The 17,946-nt window shown below is 46.0% G+C and overlaps 1 protein-coding gene across 2 annotated transcripts in view; it reads left to right on the top strand.

Moving 5' to 3' along the window:
- Window positions 1-17,946, top strand: part of LOC117764849 (basic salivary proline-rich protein 2) — a 38,905-nt gene that overhangs the window by 11,597 nt on the left and 9,362 nt on the right. Inside the window, exons 2-7 of one of the 2 annotated variants that reach the window (XM_034590940.1) lie at window positions 13,452-13,669; window positions 15,886-15,940; window positions 16,098-16,185; window positions 16,293-16,738; window positions 16,905-17,105; window positions 17,613-17,774. In XM_034590940.1, coding sequence (XP_034446831.1) covers window positions 13,542-13,669; window positions 15,886-15,940; window positions 16,098-16,185; window positions 16,293-16,738; window positions 16,905-17,105; window positions 17,613-17,774 — 1,080 coding nt within the window. In that variant the 5' untranslated portion in view covers window positions 13,452-13,541. Of the gene's footprint in view, window positions 1-13,451; window positions 13,670-15,885; window positions 15,941-16,094; window positions 16,186-16,292; window positions 16,739-16,904; window positions 17,106-17,612; window positions 17,775-17,946 lie in introns of both variants that reach the window. The other variant, XM_034590939.1, reaches the window with a different exon arrangement.

Raw genomic sequence — 17,946 nt, 5'->3', positions numbered from 1 at the left:
AACTGTTGCATAGCGAAGCACGTAAGACTGGATGCAAGCTTGCAAGTGCAGAGAGTGACTCACCCAAAACCACGGGGGCGTATGCTACAGACACTGTGCTAACTTACAGTATACACTCATCACAGCGCCAGTTGGTTCTTCCTGTGTTTCCCCCTCGCTCCTCGCATCTCCTCTTTCTACACCTCTCTCTATGTCCCTCATTAGCATGCTCGCAAACATGCATGCACACCTGGAGAAACTCAGGCTAAGAGGGAGGATTCATAAAGTGCTGACATAGAAGGCGAACGCTGTGATCAGATTGAGTAGTGGCTCAATCCGGTGAAACCCCTGGGGAACGGTTTAAAATACATCACTCCGCCTGTCCTGAAGATTAAAGTGGAGGGACGTGTGTGTGAATTCATGGGTGTGTGGGTGTGTGTGTGTCTGTGTGATCTGTCAACGAGACAGCCAAGTTTGTCTGTGAGTGTGCTTTTGGTGAATTTACGGCATGTATACAGTGTTTATGTGTCCGTGGGTGAGTTACCAAATGTAAAGCTGATGAGAAGAGCCACTGGGCGGGTGAGGTGTGGTAAATGGAAGTGTCGACATGTGTAACTGCTCCAATTGGCTCTCCGGAGTCGCCCTCGGGGGAAATAAGGGCAGCCGCGCAGGCGGAGATGGGCTGCCACTGACAAAGAGTTATGTGTTTGTCCTACATGTGCACGTTCTCACTCAGATTGATGTCAGGAAACGCAACAAATGTGCGAAATGTGCAGATACAGACGCAATGTTTGATCTATGTGTTGTGGTAGTGTGAGTGTGTGCATGCATGCCCACGTGCGTGTGTGTGTGTGTGTGTACGCGCAAGTTTAAATTTGCATTGTGGCTAATAATTTGTGTGTGAAGATTTGTCTTTGTTTACATGTACACGTGCATATGTGTGCATAATGTCTGCTTCTGGGGGCTGTGTGTGTGTGTGTGTGTGTGTGTGTGTGTGTGTGTGTGTGTGTGTGTGTGTGTGTGTGTGTGCAGGCTGTTTGTTCAAGACTTCCTAGGACTCCATATGGTGTCAGGGGTGATAAATGTGCTCTCGGGACACTGCTCAGCAGCTGTTTGTGGACTCTCAGCAGCGCACACTGAGTCATGGCCTTAACAACCTACTGTGTAAAGGTCTGTGGCTAAGCGGCCTTCTACCACACGATACACCCACCACGTTGCTGGTTTCAAACTATACCCGTGACATCACCACATTCACATATAGTGCCGCTAGTCAGACAAGAACTTGGCCTTTCGGGATCAGACGCAGTCACAACAACAGCAAAATCTCTGGAGCTTTCAGGTGAGAAGTGGTTAGAACATGACGTATGAACTCTGCTGCGGAAATCACCTGTTTTTGTTACAGCACATCCCAAAGCTCCCGAATCTTGTTGTCTTTTCAAGTTGACATCTTCTTCAGCGTCTTCTTTCTTTCTCACTCTGTTATAAATATTTGTATTTTCTTTTTAGCTTTTTCAGTTTTGCGTCTGGTGTGTGTTAGAAACATCATGGAGACGCCCACTCGCTCGGGGTGAATCCTTCAGACTTATCAGGCTGTATTCTCCCACGGACTCGTGGACGTTGCTCTCCAGGAGAGCAACTGAGTCACATTTTCATTCTGACATGTGGCCCCTCCAGATATTTCTGGAGAAATTCTGAAAGCAGCATATGTCTCCTGACCTTTATGTCTCGTCTTCTGCAATTTCTGTTGAAGTAAAGATTGAGTATATAACAAGTACATTGCGTCAGTAACAGACTCAAAACGTTCGTTAACATGCCCTCCTGTGCAGAACAGTTGGACGCCGCAGCAGCCGAGTCTCCATTTTGCTGCTGTATCGTTTCTTTTTATTTATAAGCATTCATTGAGCTAAAGAGGATTGGAGGCTGCACAGTTGGCTTCGAGAGAAGATAAGGGAACTAATTCCTTCCCTCTTCTCCTCTTGCTCTTTGATCCTCACCTCCTGCCTCCTATCTCTCTGATTGCCATGTTTATGACAGCTCCCTTTCCTTTTCTCCTCTCGCCTCCTCCCTCCGTGCAGTGTGGCATGTCAGCAGTGCATCTTTGGTCGGCGCAGGTCTTCTCGCAGCACGCGCACACACGCACGGGCGCACGTGGGAAGACCCACTCTGTGCGAGACACACCCTCCCCCTTCCTTATAGAGGTAAAGTGAGTGCACCAGCATCCGCGATGAATAATTGAGTTATCTGGCTCCGCGCAGAAATAGCAATCTCCCCACACAAGTGTGAAAACATCACTCGCCACCAGAGACCTGGGAGCTGGCGCTGCCATGTGGGTCTACACGTGTACGCGTGTGTTTCTGTTTGCATACAAGTCTGAGTCTTCGGGGGGGGGGGGGTTACAACATGTTAGAGGTATAATCCCAAAGCCGACCGATGGTTGTGACGTTTACGCATCTAAACTGAACCTTGACGAGGCAACGAAACAGAACACCAAGATATCTGTGAATTAAAAAATAAGGGGTCACAAACTGAGCCCCCCCGCCCTTCACCCTGTGACAGTGAGTGGTGAGTTTGATCCCTGCAGGCTGTCATAAAGGATTTGAAGGAGCATGGGACTCCGGGATGCTTCTGAGTCAGTCCTGAGCAAAGGAAATCTATTGGTTTTTGATTACAAAACACACAGCCTGGAGCACGGAGGGTATATATTGAGTTAGTTTGAGGCACAGCTGTACAATCCAACACAACGGGCATGCAATAATTCCCGTCTTTGTGAAGCCTCTCTTTTTCTCTGACACTGCGTTAAAGTGGTGTTGATTCATTCTGTTATCATTTCTGTGGTCATAGTTAGTTGCGATGTTGTTTTTCATTACGGCGACTGAAAGGTACTTTGTCCGTCTCCTGTTACAAAAAATATGATTATACAGGGAACGGTGAATGGACTGTGTTTATTTAGTGCTTTTCCAGTCTCATCGACCACTCAAAGTGCTTCACAGTACAAGTCACATTCACCTATTCGTGCAAACATCCATACAGCACTTCTTTACACAGCGCTTCTTCTCTATAACCCACCATTCATGCACTGACGGCAAAGCAATCCGGGACGATTGGGGGATCAGTGTGCAGCCAAAGGACACTTCAGCCGGGAATCAAACTGACGCCCCTTAAGTTGCCCACAAATCAGGAATCAGTTCTGTAACGATGGAGTTTTAAGGTGTAGAATGGAACATTTCTAGACAGTTTCCCTTCATATGTGTTGTGCATCTTTAATATTAAATACATTGAATTAAATTTCCAACGCTGAATAAGAGAACGAGACCTATTTTGTGTGATGGTCTCTTTGATTGTGCACCTCAGGAGATTATCGCAGCACTTTTGATCCTCATAACTAGAGGTACTGCTGGAGCTGTGGCGTTCCGTCTGTCTCGGCGCGGGTTAGACTGACCTGATGTAAATCAGCTACGAGGCCTGGCATATACTCTGCGTGGTGGGGCGACTCCCAGGAGCCCCTCTGAAGCAGTCGGTACGGTGACACGACAAAGCCGAGGGAGCGGGATCACAGCGAACTGACAAATAAGGCCAAATCTGACAGGCGAATCCTCAGAGCAGCTCCACAGTCTGACAGATCCTTCAGCGGAGGAGCGTGAGCCAACGCCCCTCATACTCCTTCATTAATGCTATTTCATACCGCTACAGTTGGAATGATCACGTAAGCGAGGCTGCGAGAAATAATGAACCTAGCGTCACATGTCGGATATGATGCAGACGGATTTCGTCGCACTGTGTTTGCGTAAATCAAGGTTAAATAATGTGGGGAGTGGGTTTTCATGGGGAAGTAGCCTGTTAGCTCTCTATGTGGAGCAGAAACGTGGGTTCAGGCATATACACAACCAGCTGTTAGGTCTAAAAGCTCCGAGCTCTGCCACGGGGAGACGGTGGCAGATTAAACAGCAATCCTACTGATCCAACCCACACACTTACCAGCCCACTCCCCCTCCCCCTCATACACACACACACACATCCGTCACACTGAAGAGCTGCCGCTATGAGTGACCACTTTAACTTCTGCTTGGCGGTAACGTTAAAGAGGTCCGGTCTGTATACGGTTGACAGCCTGCCGCCATGATGGCAGCACACCTGGGAAAAAGGGGGGGCGAGGATGAGGTGGGGGCGGCAGAATGTGTGGGGTTAAATCTGGGGCAGGCTGTCCCCCCCCTGATGGACAACTCCAACAGCTGCCACCACAGGATGTGGCTGACTGGAAGGGATGTTGGGATGATCCTGACATTATCAAGACACTTGTAGATAGTATAGCTGAGGTACAGGTGAAGCTGCAGTGCTGTGAACAAAGATTCGCGGCGTCACCGTGCGGTTAACGGAAGTGCCTGACAGCGTGCTCACGGTGGCGTTTACACTGTGACTGAAATTCAGCGGCTGGCGTGCCGTTTGGTTCGGGGCTAAACGAAGTGAGCTTCAGGCCCGAGGTCTTTGCTCCCTCTGTGTTTCTGACAGGGTTAAGACGCTTTAGTGTGGAAACCGTCATTAATCTGCTCTGCGCAGACAAGTCAGGCAGTGCTGAGAATATCAAAACACGTAGGGAGAAGTGTCCCTGGCTCATTTGAAATCCTGTTTGGATGTTTCACTACTTTGCAGCTGAGAGATTGAGCCGCTGCCGCGTTTCTGCGTCTGTCGCACTCGTTCTTTTGTTCTGGTGTTTTCCTCTCTCTCTCTTTCTGTCTGTCTCTCTTCTCCTGACGTTGTCGCTGCGACTTCTTTCTCTCTGGTCTGCCTGTCTCTCGCTCTCGCTTCTCCTCTTTTTGGTGCTAGCTGGGGGATTGGGAGGGTTCCTCCAAATTGGCACACAGATGAATAATGCATCTAAAGCAAAAGCAGAGAGCTGGGGTTGGATATCTGTCTGTCAGCCGCTTTCTCTGTATTACAGTTATGTAGGGACTTAGGCTGATACTTCAGAGGAGGAAAAAGTATGTTTGTCGCTCTTTTCCCAGCTTCCCATTTACTTTTCCCTCTGTCATTAGCTCTTGTCGGTAAATGTGAGGCGTTTGCACACTGATGCATCCTGTGAAAAACTCATGGATTTCTTTTGAGTTTTTTCCCCGACGAGGCCACTATAGTTGTTTTCTGCTACACCACACTGTTTGCATGTGTTTTTTTTGTCCACGCATGTTGCTGTTCTCCAACTGCAGCGTTAGAAAAGCAAACTGCACTCGTGAGCAAGAGCTCACAGTAGCACCATCATTAAAGTAATGAGCAGGAAGTTAGCACTGAATTCAACCATAAACATGGAGACAGAGGGAGAGAGAGAGAACGAGAGAACGAGAGAAAGAGAGAGAGATCCTCAATCCCATAAGAATAAATCTTAAATCCTGAATGTTGCCTCTGACTCATTCTGGTTAATTAAGTCGAGTCAAGTGAGAGGAAAATGGGGTCTTGTCTTGCCGGAGTCTGTAGGATCAGCACTACACTGAATCTGCAGCTTATGAAGTCTCTCACTGGAACTGTCCCCTGTGCTCTCTGGAAGCAGCGGTAGAACAAACTGTATCCCGTCTGTTTCTCCTATTTTCATTAGCTTGACCTGTGCAGCCTCTTTACACACACTTCCCCTCAGGTTTTTAAATTTACATACACATCAAGCGTAAATGCTCCCATTCAGCATTGGTTTTTCAGCCTATGTGTGCCAGCAGTTTTATTTATCACACTTATTCATTTGGCTCCCATTCGTGGTAGATGCTTTTTTTTTTGCACATCCGGCACTCAGTGAAAAGGCACACACGCGCACACGCGCACACGCACGCACACACGCACACGACTTCTGCAGAACTCAGAGAAGCAAAGAAATCTGTTGAGCAACCTTTGGGATTTTCTTTGTTGTTTTATGGTGGAAAGATTTCGCCGCGCGACACAGGATGAGGCAAACGAGTGAAATGTCAGAATCCTGAGCAACTCTAAAAATAAAACTGTGCAACGGTTGCCATTTGAGGACATCACAGGCACACGATCGGGTGTGGAACAGATAAAACAAACAGTTCTTTATACCCAACAGCAGCCGGAGTGGAGCTGTCAACTGTCCTCTGCTGAGAATAGACGAGAGTGGGTTTTACAAATTTGTTAGGTATTTAACATTTTTAACTAAGTTTCCGTTTCAGTCAGAGGCAAACGACCAACGAGGGTCTGTAACATCACAATCACATAGCAGTGCAGCCATATTTAACGTATAGTACATAATGTTTTATACATACATTTAAACTATTACATAATACAACCACATGTAAAAACAAATTGTGCCTTAATGCCGTTGTTAATCGAATCAAATACATTTTGTGGAGAAAGAACACAATGTGATTGATATTTGCTGCCATCTCATCCAGCATCTTAAAGGAAAAGGGTGACAACATTTGATATTTTGTTAATGTGTGCAAATCAAACATACATGTATATGTTACTGTGTACTCATACTGTCTGCACTCAGTGCGTACCTCTGCAGTCCTCTTGAATTCATTTAAGTCAAACCAAATTACCCATAGTCATAAATATCAGTCCCCTAAACACCCTGATTATTTCCATGTGAATAAAACAATTCCTGAATTTGCCCCTTTTCTGTGGATCCAGGCCAGAATTTGATGAGTTCTTTCTTGGCCCAGGTTCCGATCTTTACGCCAAGCGTTTTGTGGGAATCTGTTTTGTAGTTTTTTGGGGTAATCCTGTCGACAAACAAACCAACAACACTGCGGGGCGAAAAACATACCCTTTGTTTCATTTTTAAAAATGGCTCTGCAATTTCCCTAAAGACAACTGTTCCCAAACTTTACTCCAAAAGGATTAAATAGCACATTTGCTGTGAACTATTTTCCGCCGGAGATTAACACACATTATGTGCTCTAGTGCGTCCTCAAAATAAACAGCGGTGAGGACCATGTCCTCCAGTGCAACAGTTGGTCTATTTCTGAATAACAATGGAAATCTGTGGCAAAACCCTTAATCAGACTTAAATACTTTCATGGGATTTGTGGACAATAAAAAACACAAAACATCATGAGCTTTATCCTTGAAAAAAAAAACTGTGATTATGATATAGCAACAAGATTATATTCAGATAACAATTAAACACGTTATTCAGAGATTAAACCTACACATGCCACTCATTAAGTAATGTTGCAGAAAGCTTTGAGTAGACTTCAGCTCATATTTGTTCTTGTTTATGAGATTAAAGTGTTAGTCTGGGACAAACAGCTGCAGGTTATGATCACTTCATCTGTTATGTGACTGCTTGTTACAGTTCACTTGGTGCTACGGGCACAAAAATACAACTTTAATTTTTAGTCCTTATTGTGTTTGTGTGTGTGTGCGTGTGCGTGCAAGCATGTGTATGTGTGTGTGAGGCTTAGAGATAGGCATTGCAGCTGATGGCGAAAATGTCAGAGGGTTAATCTCTAACCTCCCCACCCACCACTGCCTCTCTGCCTCTCCTGCTCGCCCTTTTTTTTTTTTTCCCTCTTCTGTCGCCCCATCACTCCGTGTTGTTATGCACAGCGCAGCGACGTCCCACAGGGCCGCAGATTGCTGTGGACATGATGTGATTTCTCGTCTGCTCTCAGCCGTGAATGCTGTGGTCCAGTCCTCCGATGAACTCGCCCCGCTCGTGTTCGGGAAGACATGTCGTCCTCTCTACTCTCCCCTCGTACTTTCTCTCTTTCTATTATCGCCATTTGTTCCTGTCCATCACAGATTACGTGTGCATCGACGAGCCATCGTGAAATAGCGTGATAGATTGATTTGGAGGTGGGGCGTGTAAAGGGCAGACTTCTTCACAGTTTGATATCGGTTACAGGTCAGTGATGAAGAGGTGATGTGGCCTCTAACTGACGTCTTGGTTGTTTAAAGCTTGTAAAGTGGGACTTGTTTAGTTAATGTAATTATTTGATTGAGCAAGAGTGGTCGCGTACACTCCTTTATACACACACACACACACACACACACACACACACACACACACACACACACACACACACACACACACACACACACACACACACACACACACACACACACACACACACACACACACACACGCAGCAGTCCGACGTATCTCGAGGGTTTTCTCCATTGTTGCTCTTGATAATAATCACTTAGTTGGATTTGTCCTAATGTGATGACACAGACTGAAAGCTGCGTTCAGGAACATGACGGGCACATATCGGCCTTGCGAATCTCTGGCTACAATTAGGAAAATTGCATGGATGCTGGTTTTGTTAATCCAGTGTTGGGAGGGTAAAGAGGCTTTATTTTTTGGGGAGTGGGGGGGGTCCTCCTGTGTAAAGTGCAGGCAGCTTTGTGTGGGAGATACAAGGAACAGAAACCAGATAAGTGGGATTCTGAATCGAAGACGGTGCCAGTTGTCAGGTAAGTACGAACACAAGGTCATATGTGTATACTGACTGTGGACAGTAATTTATATGTTGTATTAGCACTCTGCACCTTATGTCATGTGATGTGTCACAGAAAGAAAAGTAACACACTTATTACTCATATGTAAATACTAGAGAACCCTTGAACCTTGGTAAAATAATATAGTTATAGTTGCAAGACATATTCACATTTATGAAATATTTCTTTGTCATTGTGGATGAGGGCAACGACTGAAACTCCAACATGTAAATGTACTGCACATGTGGCAGGCGTACAGTACTACAAGTATGTCTACATGCAGCCAGAATACTCAAAAATCAGTCATCTGCACTTAATATCATTTTTACTGGTAAGCGATAACTGGATGTTGAATAATTCCAAGGAATACATTGTTGTAAAAGAACCTCCCAGTACAACTCAACATATTTTATTTACACTCAGCCTCTCAAAAGTTGTGTCCGGCCTATATGCTTTGCATATGGCAGGCGAAAAATGTACCTGAAACATAACTGAAATCCCCGATCCCACTTTCCAGAGGCAAGACGATGAGTGCAACCAGAACAGGTCGCCGACATGTTACAACCACACCAAACTGAAATCAGGTTACGCTTATTTTTAAAGCTCAAAATCAGTGAAGTAGTGTTGCGACCCAAGAGTAACAGATTTTCATCAAACATTGCTGAAGTGTCAGCAGGCGATAGATGATGGATTGTTTGTAAAAGAGCCTCTTGGTAAGGAAATACTTTCTTAAATCAAACTGATGACACATTAAAAACATTGATCCACTCAGTCATCACCACAAGACAAACCAGTGGGTTGTCAGGGTCAGTTTAATACTCAAGTAACGTTTCCCTTTTTTTCTATTTAATTTACGTATGGTGAGGCTGAAGAATCGTGAATGAGAAACAGGAATACACACAAAACATGAAAATTAAATGAGGACTATAAACCTCAGATTATCTCAAAAACAGTATCTTGGTTCATATGAAATTTCTTTGAATTTCCTCAGAAACAATCCAATTCATGACAGGAAGTGGAGTCTATAATTAGCTCTTGTTGAGCAGCTATTTCACAATAAAGAGGCTGCAGAGTCTGTCAGACCCCCCCCCCCCCCCCCCAGTTTTACATCGGAGCATTAACCTGTATGTTAAAGTTTTGCTTTTCATTGTGTAATCCAGAAAACTGCTGATAGACACAACCGGCTGCCGTTTCGTGTGTGTGTGTGTGTGTGTGTGTGTGTGTGTGTGTGTGTGTGTGTGTGTGTGTGTGTGTGTGCGCTGCGTGCGTTTGTGTGATCTCAGGAGACGTACAGAGGAAACCTTCCACCCTGTGGTTGCGCTGCACCGCTGCATCTTGCTCGCTGCTCTGAGAGTTCTGCTGCCTGCATCCGCCCCTCGACATGTTTCTTTGCAGCGCTCACTTTGACCTCATTATCACCATCATTACCATCCGTATAAGTGCCTGCACCCTTCTTCATCATCACCACCACCACCATCACCATCATCATCATCACTGATCTCTTTATTATATTCGTCGCCAGCAGCAGGCATCAATAGAGCTATCACCACCGTCGTCATCATTCTCAATATGCTTCTAATACCACTGTCATCATTTTTACTGCTGAAATGAAGACGGATGCTGAGAAAAAGAAACTGTGTGTGTGTCTGTGTGTGTTTGTCATTGTTGAGCTGATGCTGCAGGGGTGTTGTTGTGTGTTGTTGTACAGAAAGTGCCTCTCCTCATCCAGAGCCATGTTACCCACTTGTGAGCTTCACACACTGTTAAATACGCTGCCAGACATGTGCTCCCATCTTGCGTTGTGTTTCGCTGGCGGTTTCCGAATCGAGCCCCCCCCCCTCGTGTGTGTTTCTCCCCTGAATATTTCAGAAGGGGGCTGACAAAATGCAGGCAGAAACAGACCGCTGATGACCTCCTTCTCATCGCCGCCTCCTCCTCCTCCTTTTTTCTCTCCCTCTCCTCCAACACCTCCCCTCCCCTCCTTTCCCTGAGCTCATCGCACATTCTCCCAGGCTTCCCCGCTATTTCTCTCAGTGTCTTCATCTTCCCAGTCTCATCACTCTCTTTTGCTCTCTCCTCCCTCCCCCACCGTTCACACCCTCCCCTCCTCGTTCCTCCTTTCGCGTTTCAAGTGTGCTCCCCTCTTCCTCCGTCTTTCCGTCCCATTTTTCTCGCATCCTCACCCACCTGTCTGTCCTTTCATCCCACTCATATGCTCCTATAGTCTCATCACCTCTGCGTTACCCTTCCCTTTCATTCCCCCTCTTCCTCTTGTTTCTTCCCTCTCCGCTGCGTTCTCAGCACTCAGCCTGCCTGCCTGCCTGTCTGTCTCTTCCATAAAGGGCTGTTTGAGTCGTCTGCTCTGCTAATTCATTCGCTGTGCATCGCCTCACATATCTGCAGGGTCAGGCAGACAGACAGAGGGAGAGGAGGAGAGGAAGAGACGAGATCTGGAGGAAGAGAAGAGGGAGAGGGGCAGAGGAAAGAGGACATGCATGAGAGAGGGGGGAAAAAAAGATGCAGTTTAATCTGCAAGAAACAGAAAGCCACAGCCAGATCCTGTGGTGGTATATTCCAGAATCACACACAGTATATACAGTAGCTTCACTCCGCTCGCTCTGTTTGCTTTGTCCCTTCGGATCCCTGATGTTCAGCCTTTTCTCTAATCTAATTTTTTAACCGTATTGCTGCCATTGTCTCTGTGCCGAGAGAATGCACAGCACATGTAGAGTGTTCATGTGCGCGTTGTTGTGCCTGTGGGAGATGTGCGGAGTAGCGAGGGCGTGTATTGACAACTGCTCCAGTTCCAAATGTCTTGTGCTGCTACTTCAGTAACTGTGAAGACATTTTAAATAACACTGAACACGTCCTCTAGTCAAGTGACATTTTGGATGCTCTGCTCCAGGAGCCAGCTGCACCAGCTCTTTGTAAGTTCAAACTCAAGCCTATATAAATGTATAATGTAAATGTGAACTTAGTGGAGATTCATGCATCACTAAAACCAGCTGTAATACATCTACTAGTTGTTGTGCAGAGATTAGTCGTTGCTCAATATCCACCCCCCCCCCTTATCTGCCATAATAAACTGATACTGAGCGTTTAGATAAATCATATGAAATAGGAAGAATTTAGATTGTACTCACAAAAGCAGAATACATCACCTTAACTGATCAAATAGTGTCAGTAAGATTAGCATGATCAGATATTTCACACTAAACATAACCGCACATATAATAATAACTTTGATACTCCACGTATTGAAAGTAATACCTATATTCACAAAGGACCTGTGTTGAAGTTGTGTTACAGGTTGTGACACGACACTGACTTGTACTCGGAAATGTCTATAGATGTTATGCAGCCAAATTTAGTAAATCGGCAGTTTCAAATGACAGGTAATAGTTTCTAAGAAATCTACACAAAGACCCATCATCATCCAGGCTCTTATCTAGTCCAGACTCGATTACTGTAATGCACGTTACTCCGGTATCAGGAAGCAAAACATTCAAAGATTACAACTAAATACAAACACTGCTCCCAGGCTTTTAACACAGACTAAGCAAAGTGATCCTTTCTGCCCTTCACTGATTACCTGCGAGTTTTAGAAAATAGATTTTGAAATTTTACTGCTTGTTTTTAAATCCTTGAATGGTCAGGCTCCTGCCTATATCTGCGATCTGCTAGTCCCCCCATGAGCCCGATGGTGTCCTGAGATCATCCAGCAGGGCCGTACTCACTAACTGTTCCAAAATAGTGACTTGGCCCAAAGCTCTCTCTCTTTAAACTGTAGCAAAACATCATCATGTTTTCTCCACAAAACATTATTCTGCAGAATATAAAGCCGTTTTCAGACATGACCTCCGGAGTTTACCCGGAGTTTGCCTTCCAGACACGTTCACAACAGCAACAAATCCCTCTGTATTATTCAGGTGAGAGGTGGAGCTGGTGGGTGCAGCAGACAGGGGCAGGAAATGATGTATTAACTCCGCTGCGGAGATCAAGGGATTTTCTTTACATCACACAGACACCAGCTCTTATCGCCTTCTATGTGTGTACCACCACTTTTCCACCGAGAGATACTTGTATTCTTTTTTTATCTCATGTTTGCGTCTGACGCGTATTAGAAGCGCCATCTTCTAACCCTAACCCCCCCTCCCACTATCTCTGTGGATCCCCTGCTGTGTTCTCACATCGAATTCTCCTGACTTTCTACAGATTTTGTACTATGGGGCCAGGCGGAAAAAAAGTCTAGAGCCTCTCACTCGGAGTCGGACATTTGCGTTCACACATGCACGTCCCCCGGAGAGTTCAGTGCATGTTTGAAAGCAGCTTATGTTAACTGCAAATGTCATTTTAACCCATGGGAGAAAAAAGTGCAACATTTACACTCACGCAAAGAATCTTAAACCTTTGGTAAAAGTTTTTACCCCACGATTCTTTTTGTAGAAGGTACCTTTAATGCTAGAAAACTGCAGTAATACTAATAGTACTACCTGCAGTATGAGCCGCTGATTCAAAATTGGAAATCTTGCTGTGAGTGTTTGAGCCACCGCTGAAAGAAAGAAAGTAATTGTTGTGCCAGGCAAATGAAGTGCAACAGCAGTGGATCTGATCCTTCCGTCAATGAGCGACGACTCTGGGGAGCTCGGTGGATTTTTTCCCTGTTAAACTAACAGACGACTCTCTCTGGTTAGTCAAACGCATGTTACGGTGTCGTTAGATCTTTTTTTAACAAAAAGAAAGAGTGTGATGAAATCTTTTTTTGGCTCGCTCACACCGGCTGCTTTGTAAGGTGTTCTATTTTCTGTGCATTATTCTCCGAGTGAGTCAAAAATAGAAACTGATATGTCAGAAAGAGACGGTGACAAAAAAGCCAGAGGCAAACCAACCACACACACACGCGCACACACACACGCGCACACTTTGTCACCTCGCCTTCTGCAGCATTTCATTTCTTCAGTTTGTTCTTATCTCTCATGTCACTCAAACCTTGTATCGTTCTCTTTTCTTTTCTCACTCTTCCCTTATCGCTGCAGGTTTTCCTGAGCAGACGGTCTGTGTGGCAGAGTTTTAGCTCGAGTGGAAGTGACTGAGTGACTGAGTGACTGAGTGAGTGAGTGGCTGTCATGGATGAAAGGGGACAAGATGGCGAGGACCCTCCCTACCAGAACCTGCTTCTCCTGGGAGCCATCGCAGCAGCGTCTGCCTTCGTGGTCACCATCCTTATTGTCCTCGTCTGCGTCGGCTGCCAAAGGTAAGAGGAACGCTCACGTGACTTGAAAAAGCGTAAAGGGGGCGGACTGAAATCAGAAAAGAGGACAGCCAGAGTTTTATCAAATCTGCAGCCAGCTTTTTTGGTGCCCTCCCAGATCCTTTTTCCCTTTTATGTGTCTCTACTACTTTTGAACTCTTCTCCTCCCTTCTTTCTCTTCCCTCCATCCGTCCTCTCCGTCTCTTTTATCCTCCCGCTCTGAGCGGAGTGGCAGTAATGAATGTTAATGGCTTTCGAATGTCAGATCAGATGAAATGATGTTTACAGGACACTGAGGAGACAGGCCAGAGTCAGAGCAGCCTCGCGTCACCCCTCTTAAGCAGACTCCTCAGCAGGCAGTAGCAGTGGAACACCCTGCAGTTTAAAGGGGATCAGACTCTGCGCAAGGCAAGAGCAATGGAATAGCCTGTTTTTTTTTTTTCTGACACACAATCCTCAGGGACCAATCAGAGGCTGCACTGTGGCTTTGTTGCCATGGGATACACAGATAAGGATGTAGGGGAACGAAATGTCAAACCAGCTCGTGTCATGGAAATAAAACAACACCATTGTAAAGATCTAAAGAACGAAATGCAGGCTCCCGACTGGATGTCGGTGATGCCGAGGAGCCGAGTGCTCGGCAGCTCACCTGTTCAAATTCACTTTGTCATGCACTAATGCCAAAGATCCTGGAAAGAGAAACCTGCTGCTATTGATTTAAAATGAACCCTGCGCTTGTGGTTTTTGAAGCTGAGGCCTGTGGGAGATTTTAGTCTGAAAATCCCATGGAGTTCCAGCTCACCAGAGGAGACAATAGATATCTGCAGTAACACGGAGCTGACACAACTGACCTTGCTACCTTGGTTATCTGTCCGATGGTTTGTTCGTCAGCAGGATTATTACGTTAAAAAACTACTGACCGGATTTCCACGAAACTTGGCGGAAGAATGTAGCATGAACCAAGAAAGAACCCATTAAATCTAGTGTTGGTAAAGCTAGCAAGAGTAGCTTACACTTTGAAAATATGCAACAGATACATCCCCTCATCCCTTCTCATCAGCCATATATTGTCAAAGCTACATAACACACGGGCGTGAACTGATAATTGCTAGAAGCCGACTTTCCCGTGAGTCACTCGCTAACTTCTGGCGATCGTCTCTGCTTCAGCGGTGTACGACACCCAGCTGAAGACTCTGGTTATGATTATCGGGACGTGAAGAGGACGTCAACAAATAACTTACCAACCCAATCATTGAATTGTGGTGTAGATCCGGACAAACGGGCAGATCCAGGATTTTGTTTTACTCTGTAAAACATTGCAATTTTTTGGGGCATTTTCGCCAATTTCCGAGGGAATAATGAAAGGGCACTGATATCTATGGAATTATGTGTGAAACAGTTTGATTGAATTTAAGGGGATTACTGACCCCGCAGAGGTATGCGCTGCACTTTGTGCCATTCTAGTGTTCAGATATTGTTCAAACTACTTGTTAAGTTGAGTCTACAATGTTAAGTTGAGTCTATTTGTGTGGTTCTCGCACCATCTCGCTAACCTGAAATCTCACACATTACGTGATGCAGATCCTCACCCTCCAAAGTGCGAGAGCATTTCTCAGTCACACCTGCACTCTGGAGCCTTTGTCTTCTTACTTCTTCTCATCTCGTCGCTCTCTCACCATATCAACTGTTTCCTATGGATACAGCCTCCTCCAGGGATCCACCGTGATCCACAACACTCCTGTAGATACATTCTTCTCACACCGATGCCAGAGCATGCAACAGCAAAGAGGATCAGCATAAAGGAAACTACACCATAATGGTTGTGTGTTTTCTTGGTCTTATAATGAAAACTAAAATGGCACTCATAGAGGGCATACTCTGCTTAACAGTCTCCTGGTTGGGTGCGGCTGTGGCTCTGATTCCTGATCTGTATATGCACCAAGATTTACCCCTAACCCATTTTTTTTTGTTGTAATTTTGCTTAATAACAAAGACAGACAAAAGCAAACAAAAAATTAAAGTAAAGTTTTTTTGAGGGACATCCTCTACTTTGGACGCACGCTCCCCTCACTGTTTGACTGGGTTGTTGTTATCAAGCAAGGACATTCGTGCCCTCGCCGGCGCCGGGTGCTGATAGTATCTATGCGCTCTGAGTGTGTGTATGTTCTCTCTCTGTCCACCGGCTCCTGTTGACCTTCCTCACTTTGATGCTGTGTCAGAAAAAGCAAGACCAAGCACCCTCCAGCCGGAGAGAAAGGGACATCTGTAAATATGGTGAGACATGCATTCGTTTTTTACTCTCTCCATCTCCTCTTGCTCTTTTCCCTGTGAGCGTCCTCCCTCTAAAGCTGGTTGTGTGCACAGATACACGTGCGTGTGTTTGCATGGTTGGTTCCTGTATTGACGTGTCCGTTTGTGTGTGCGACAGCAGGGCACACTTCGCCATCCCAAACTGAACTCCATGAGCAAATCTGACACCAGGCTGCACGAGATCAATCGCTTTCCCTGCAATGGAAACTGTGAGTGAGGACCGACAGTTTGTGTGTGACAATGTATGACAAACAACCCTGAGCTGTTTCACAATTTCAGTCCTGTCCCCTCCCTCCTCCTCTTCCTCTCCGTGCAGCTGTTGGCAAGAGCCGTCCAGCCAGCATGGACCTCCTGCTCCTCCACAGTCGCTGCTCCCAGACAGACCTGAGGCCCTCCCATGGGCGCCAGCTACCCCAGATCCCCACCAGTCCCCAGGGATCTGGCCACGGGGAGGGTGGGGAGACGGGAGGAGAAGGGGGAGGAGGAGGAGGAGCAGGAGTTGGAGGAGGAGCGGGAGGGGCAGGAGTAGGGGAGGCCAGAGACCACACTTATACCGAGGTGGGCCTGCGCAACAACCCCACCCCGACCCACGGCCTGGACGATGGCCTGTACGAAAGTGTAGGTGTCCGGGAGGGTGACACGGGCCCCAAGGTGACCTCTGCCCCGCCGTCCACATCCTCCAACACGCCAGCTTTAGTCAGGGCTGCCCAGAGCCCGCCAGCTCATACCAACGGAGGCCGCAATGGAAACGGGCTTGGGAACGTATGTATATACACGCAGATCCAACACTTGCTTTATACCTTTAAATGCAATGGAACATATAGACCCAGTCAACTCTCTACACATGTTCGACAAGTATTAGCTGCAGAGGCAGTTGATGAAATTATAATAATAAACAGCTAAAACAGATATATTTTTTTGCTCACAGGGAGGCAGAGGGAACGGCAAGGGGAACGGCAAGGGGAACGGCAGGGGGAACGGCAGGGGGAACGTCACCATTAATGGTCCGGTGAATGGAAGAGGTAATGGGGTGAGCGCTGTCACTAGTTCCCCTCTGTCTTCTGTTAAATCTCTGGCCATTCAAGATCCGACTGCAGCCGAGTACGCGTCCATACGCAAGTTCAAAAAGGTAATTTTATTAACATGAATATCACTTATTTTGGTGACACCCCCCCTGTGGTGATTCAGTAAATTAGTAGTTTGGTTTTTATGGAATTTATAAACTCTATATTGTCTTATTTACCAGAAAGAAGGTCAGCCTGTGGTTACACAGACACAGACATGCACATGATACAGTCAACAAAAAAATGATCAATGATTTGCAGATTTTAAAAACATTTCTTAGGGTTTTGTGATTTGATTGGATGGAATGTATTTACTGACATCACACTAAACCAGAGACCAGAGCTATCAGGGTACTGGATGTTTAATGTACTTTAATAACTCTGCATGTAGATAGAAAAATGAATCCATTATCTTGTCAGGCTTTGACTCATTAGGTTAAATTAACATAAATGGAAGATTAGTATCAACACTCCAGCTTAAGACGCAAGAAAAATCCTAAAATGCTCTGTGGACTTTTTTGCTGCGTGTTCATTTATAGATAATGTTTTCACTGTTGCCTCGATGTTTGAAGGTTGACAAGACGAACAGGAAGGAAAACAACGGGGCCGACAGCCAGTCAGACAGCCAGTCGAGCGTGAGTGATTCACCCTCCACTGCTCCTCCTCCCCTGCATCGCAGTCAGGAGTTTCCACGCAAGCCGCTGGAGCCGTTCCACCTGCACTCCTTCCCAAAGGTACAGGAATCATTGGTTCAATATGCTCCCCATCAACCTCAGGCCCCCGCATGCCACTACCAAAACCCTCCACCCCTCCACACTGTAAGCCTGCCCGCTCACCACCAGAGGCCACTGTCCACAAACAAACCGCTCCTCATGGTTACGCTTGAGGATTTCGATTATTTTAGTC

This window comes from Hippoglossus hippoglossus, chromosome 7 (genome assembly GCF_009819705.1).
Source record: "Hippoglossus hippoglossus isolate fHipHip1 chromosome 7, fHipHip1.pri, whole genome shotgun sequence".
In the NCBI taxonomy this organism is placed as follows: Eukaryota; Metazoa; Chordata; class Actinopteri; order Pleuronectiformes; family Pleuronectidae; genus Hippoglossus; species Hippoglossus hippoglossus.
This window is presented reverse-complemented; position numbering and strand designations above follow the sequence as displayed.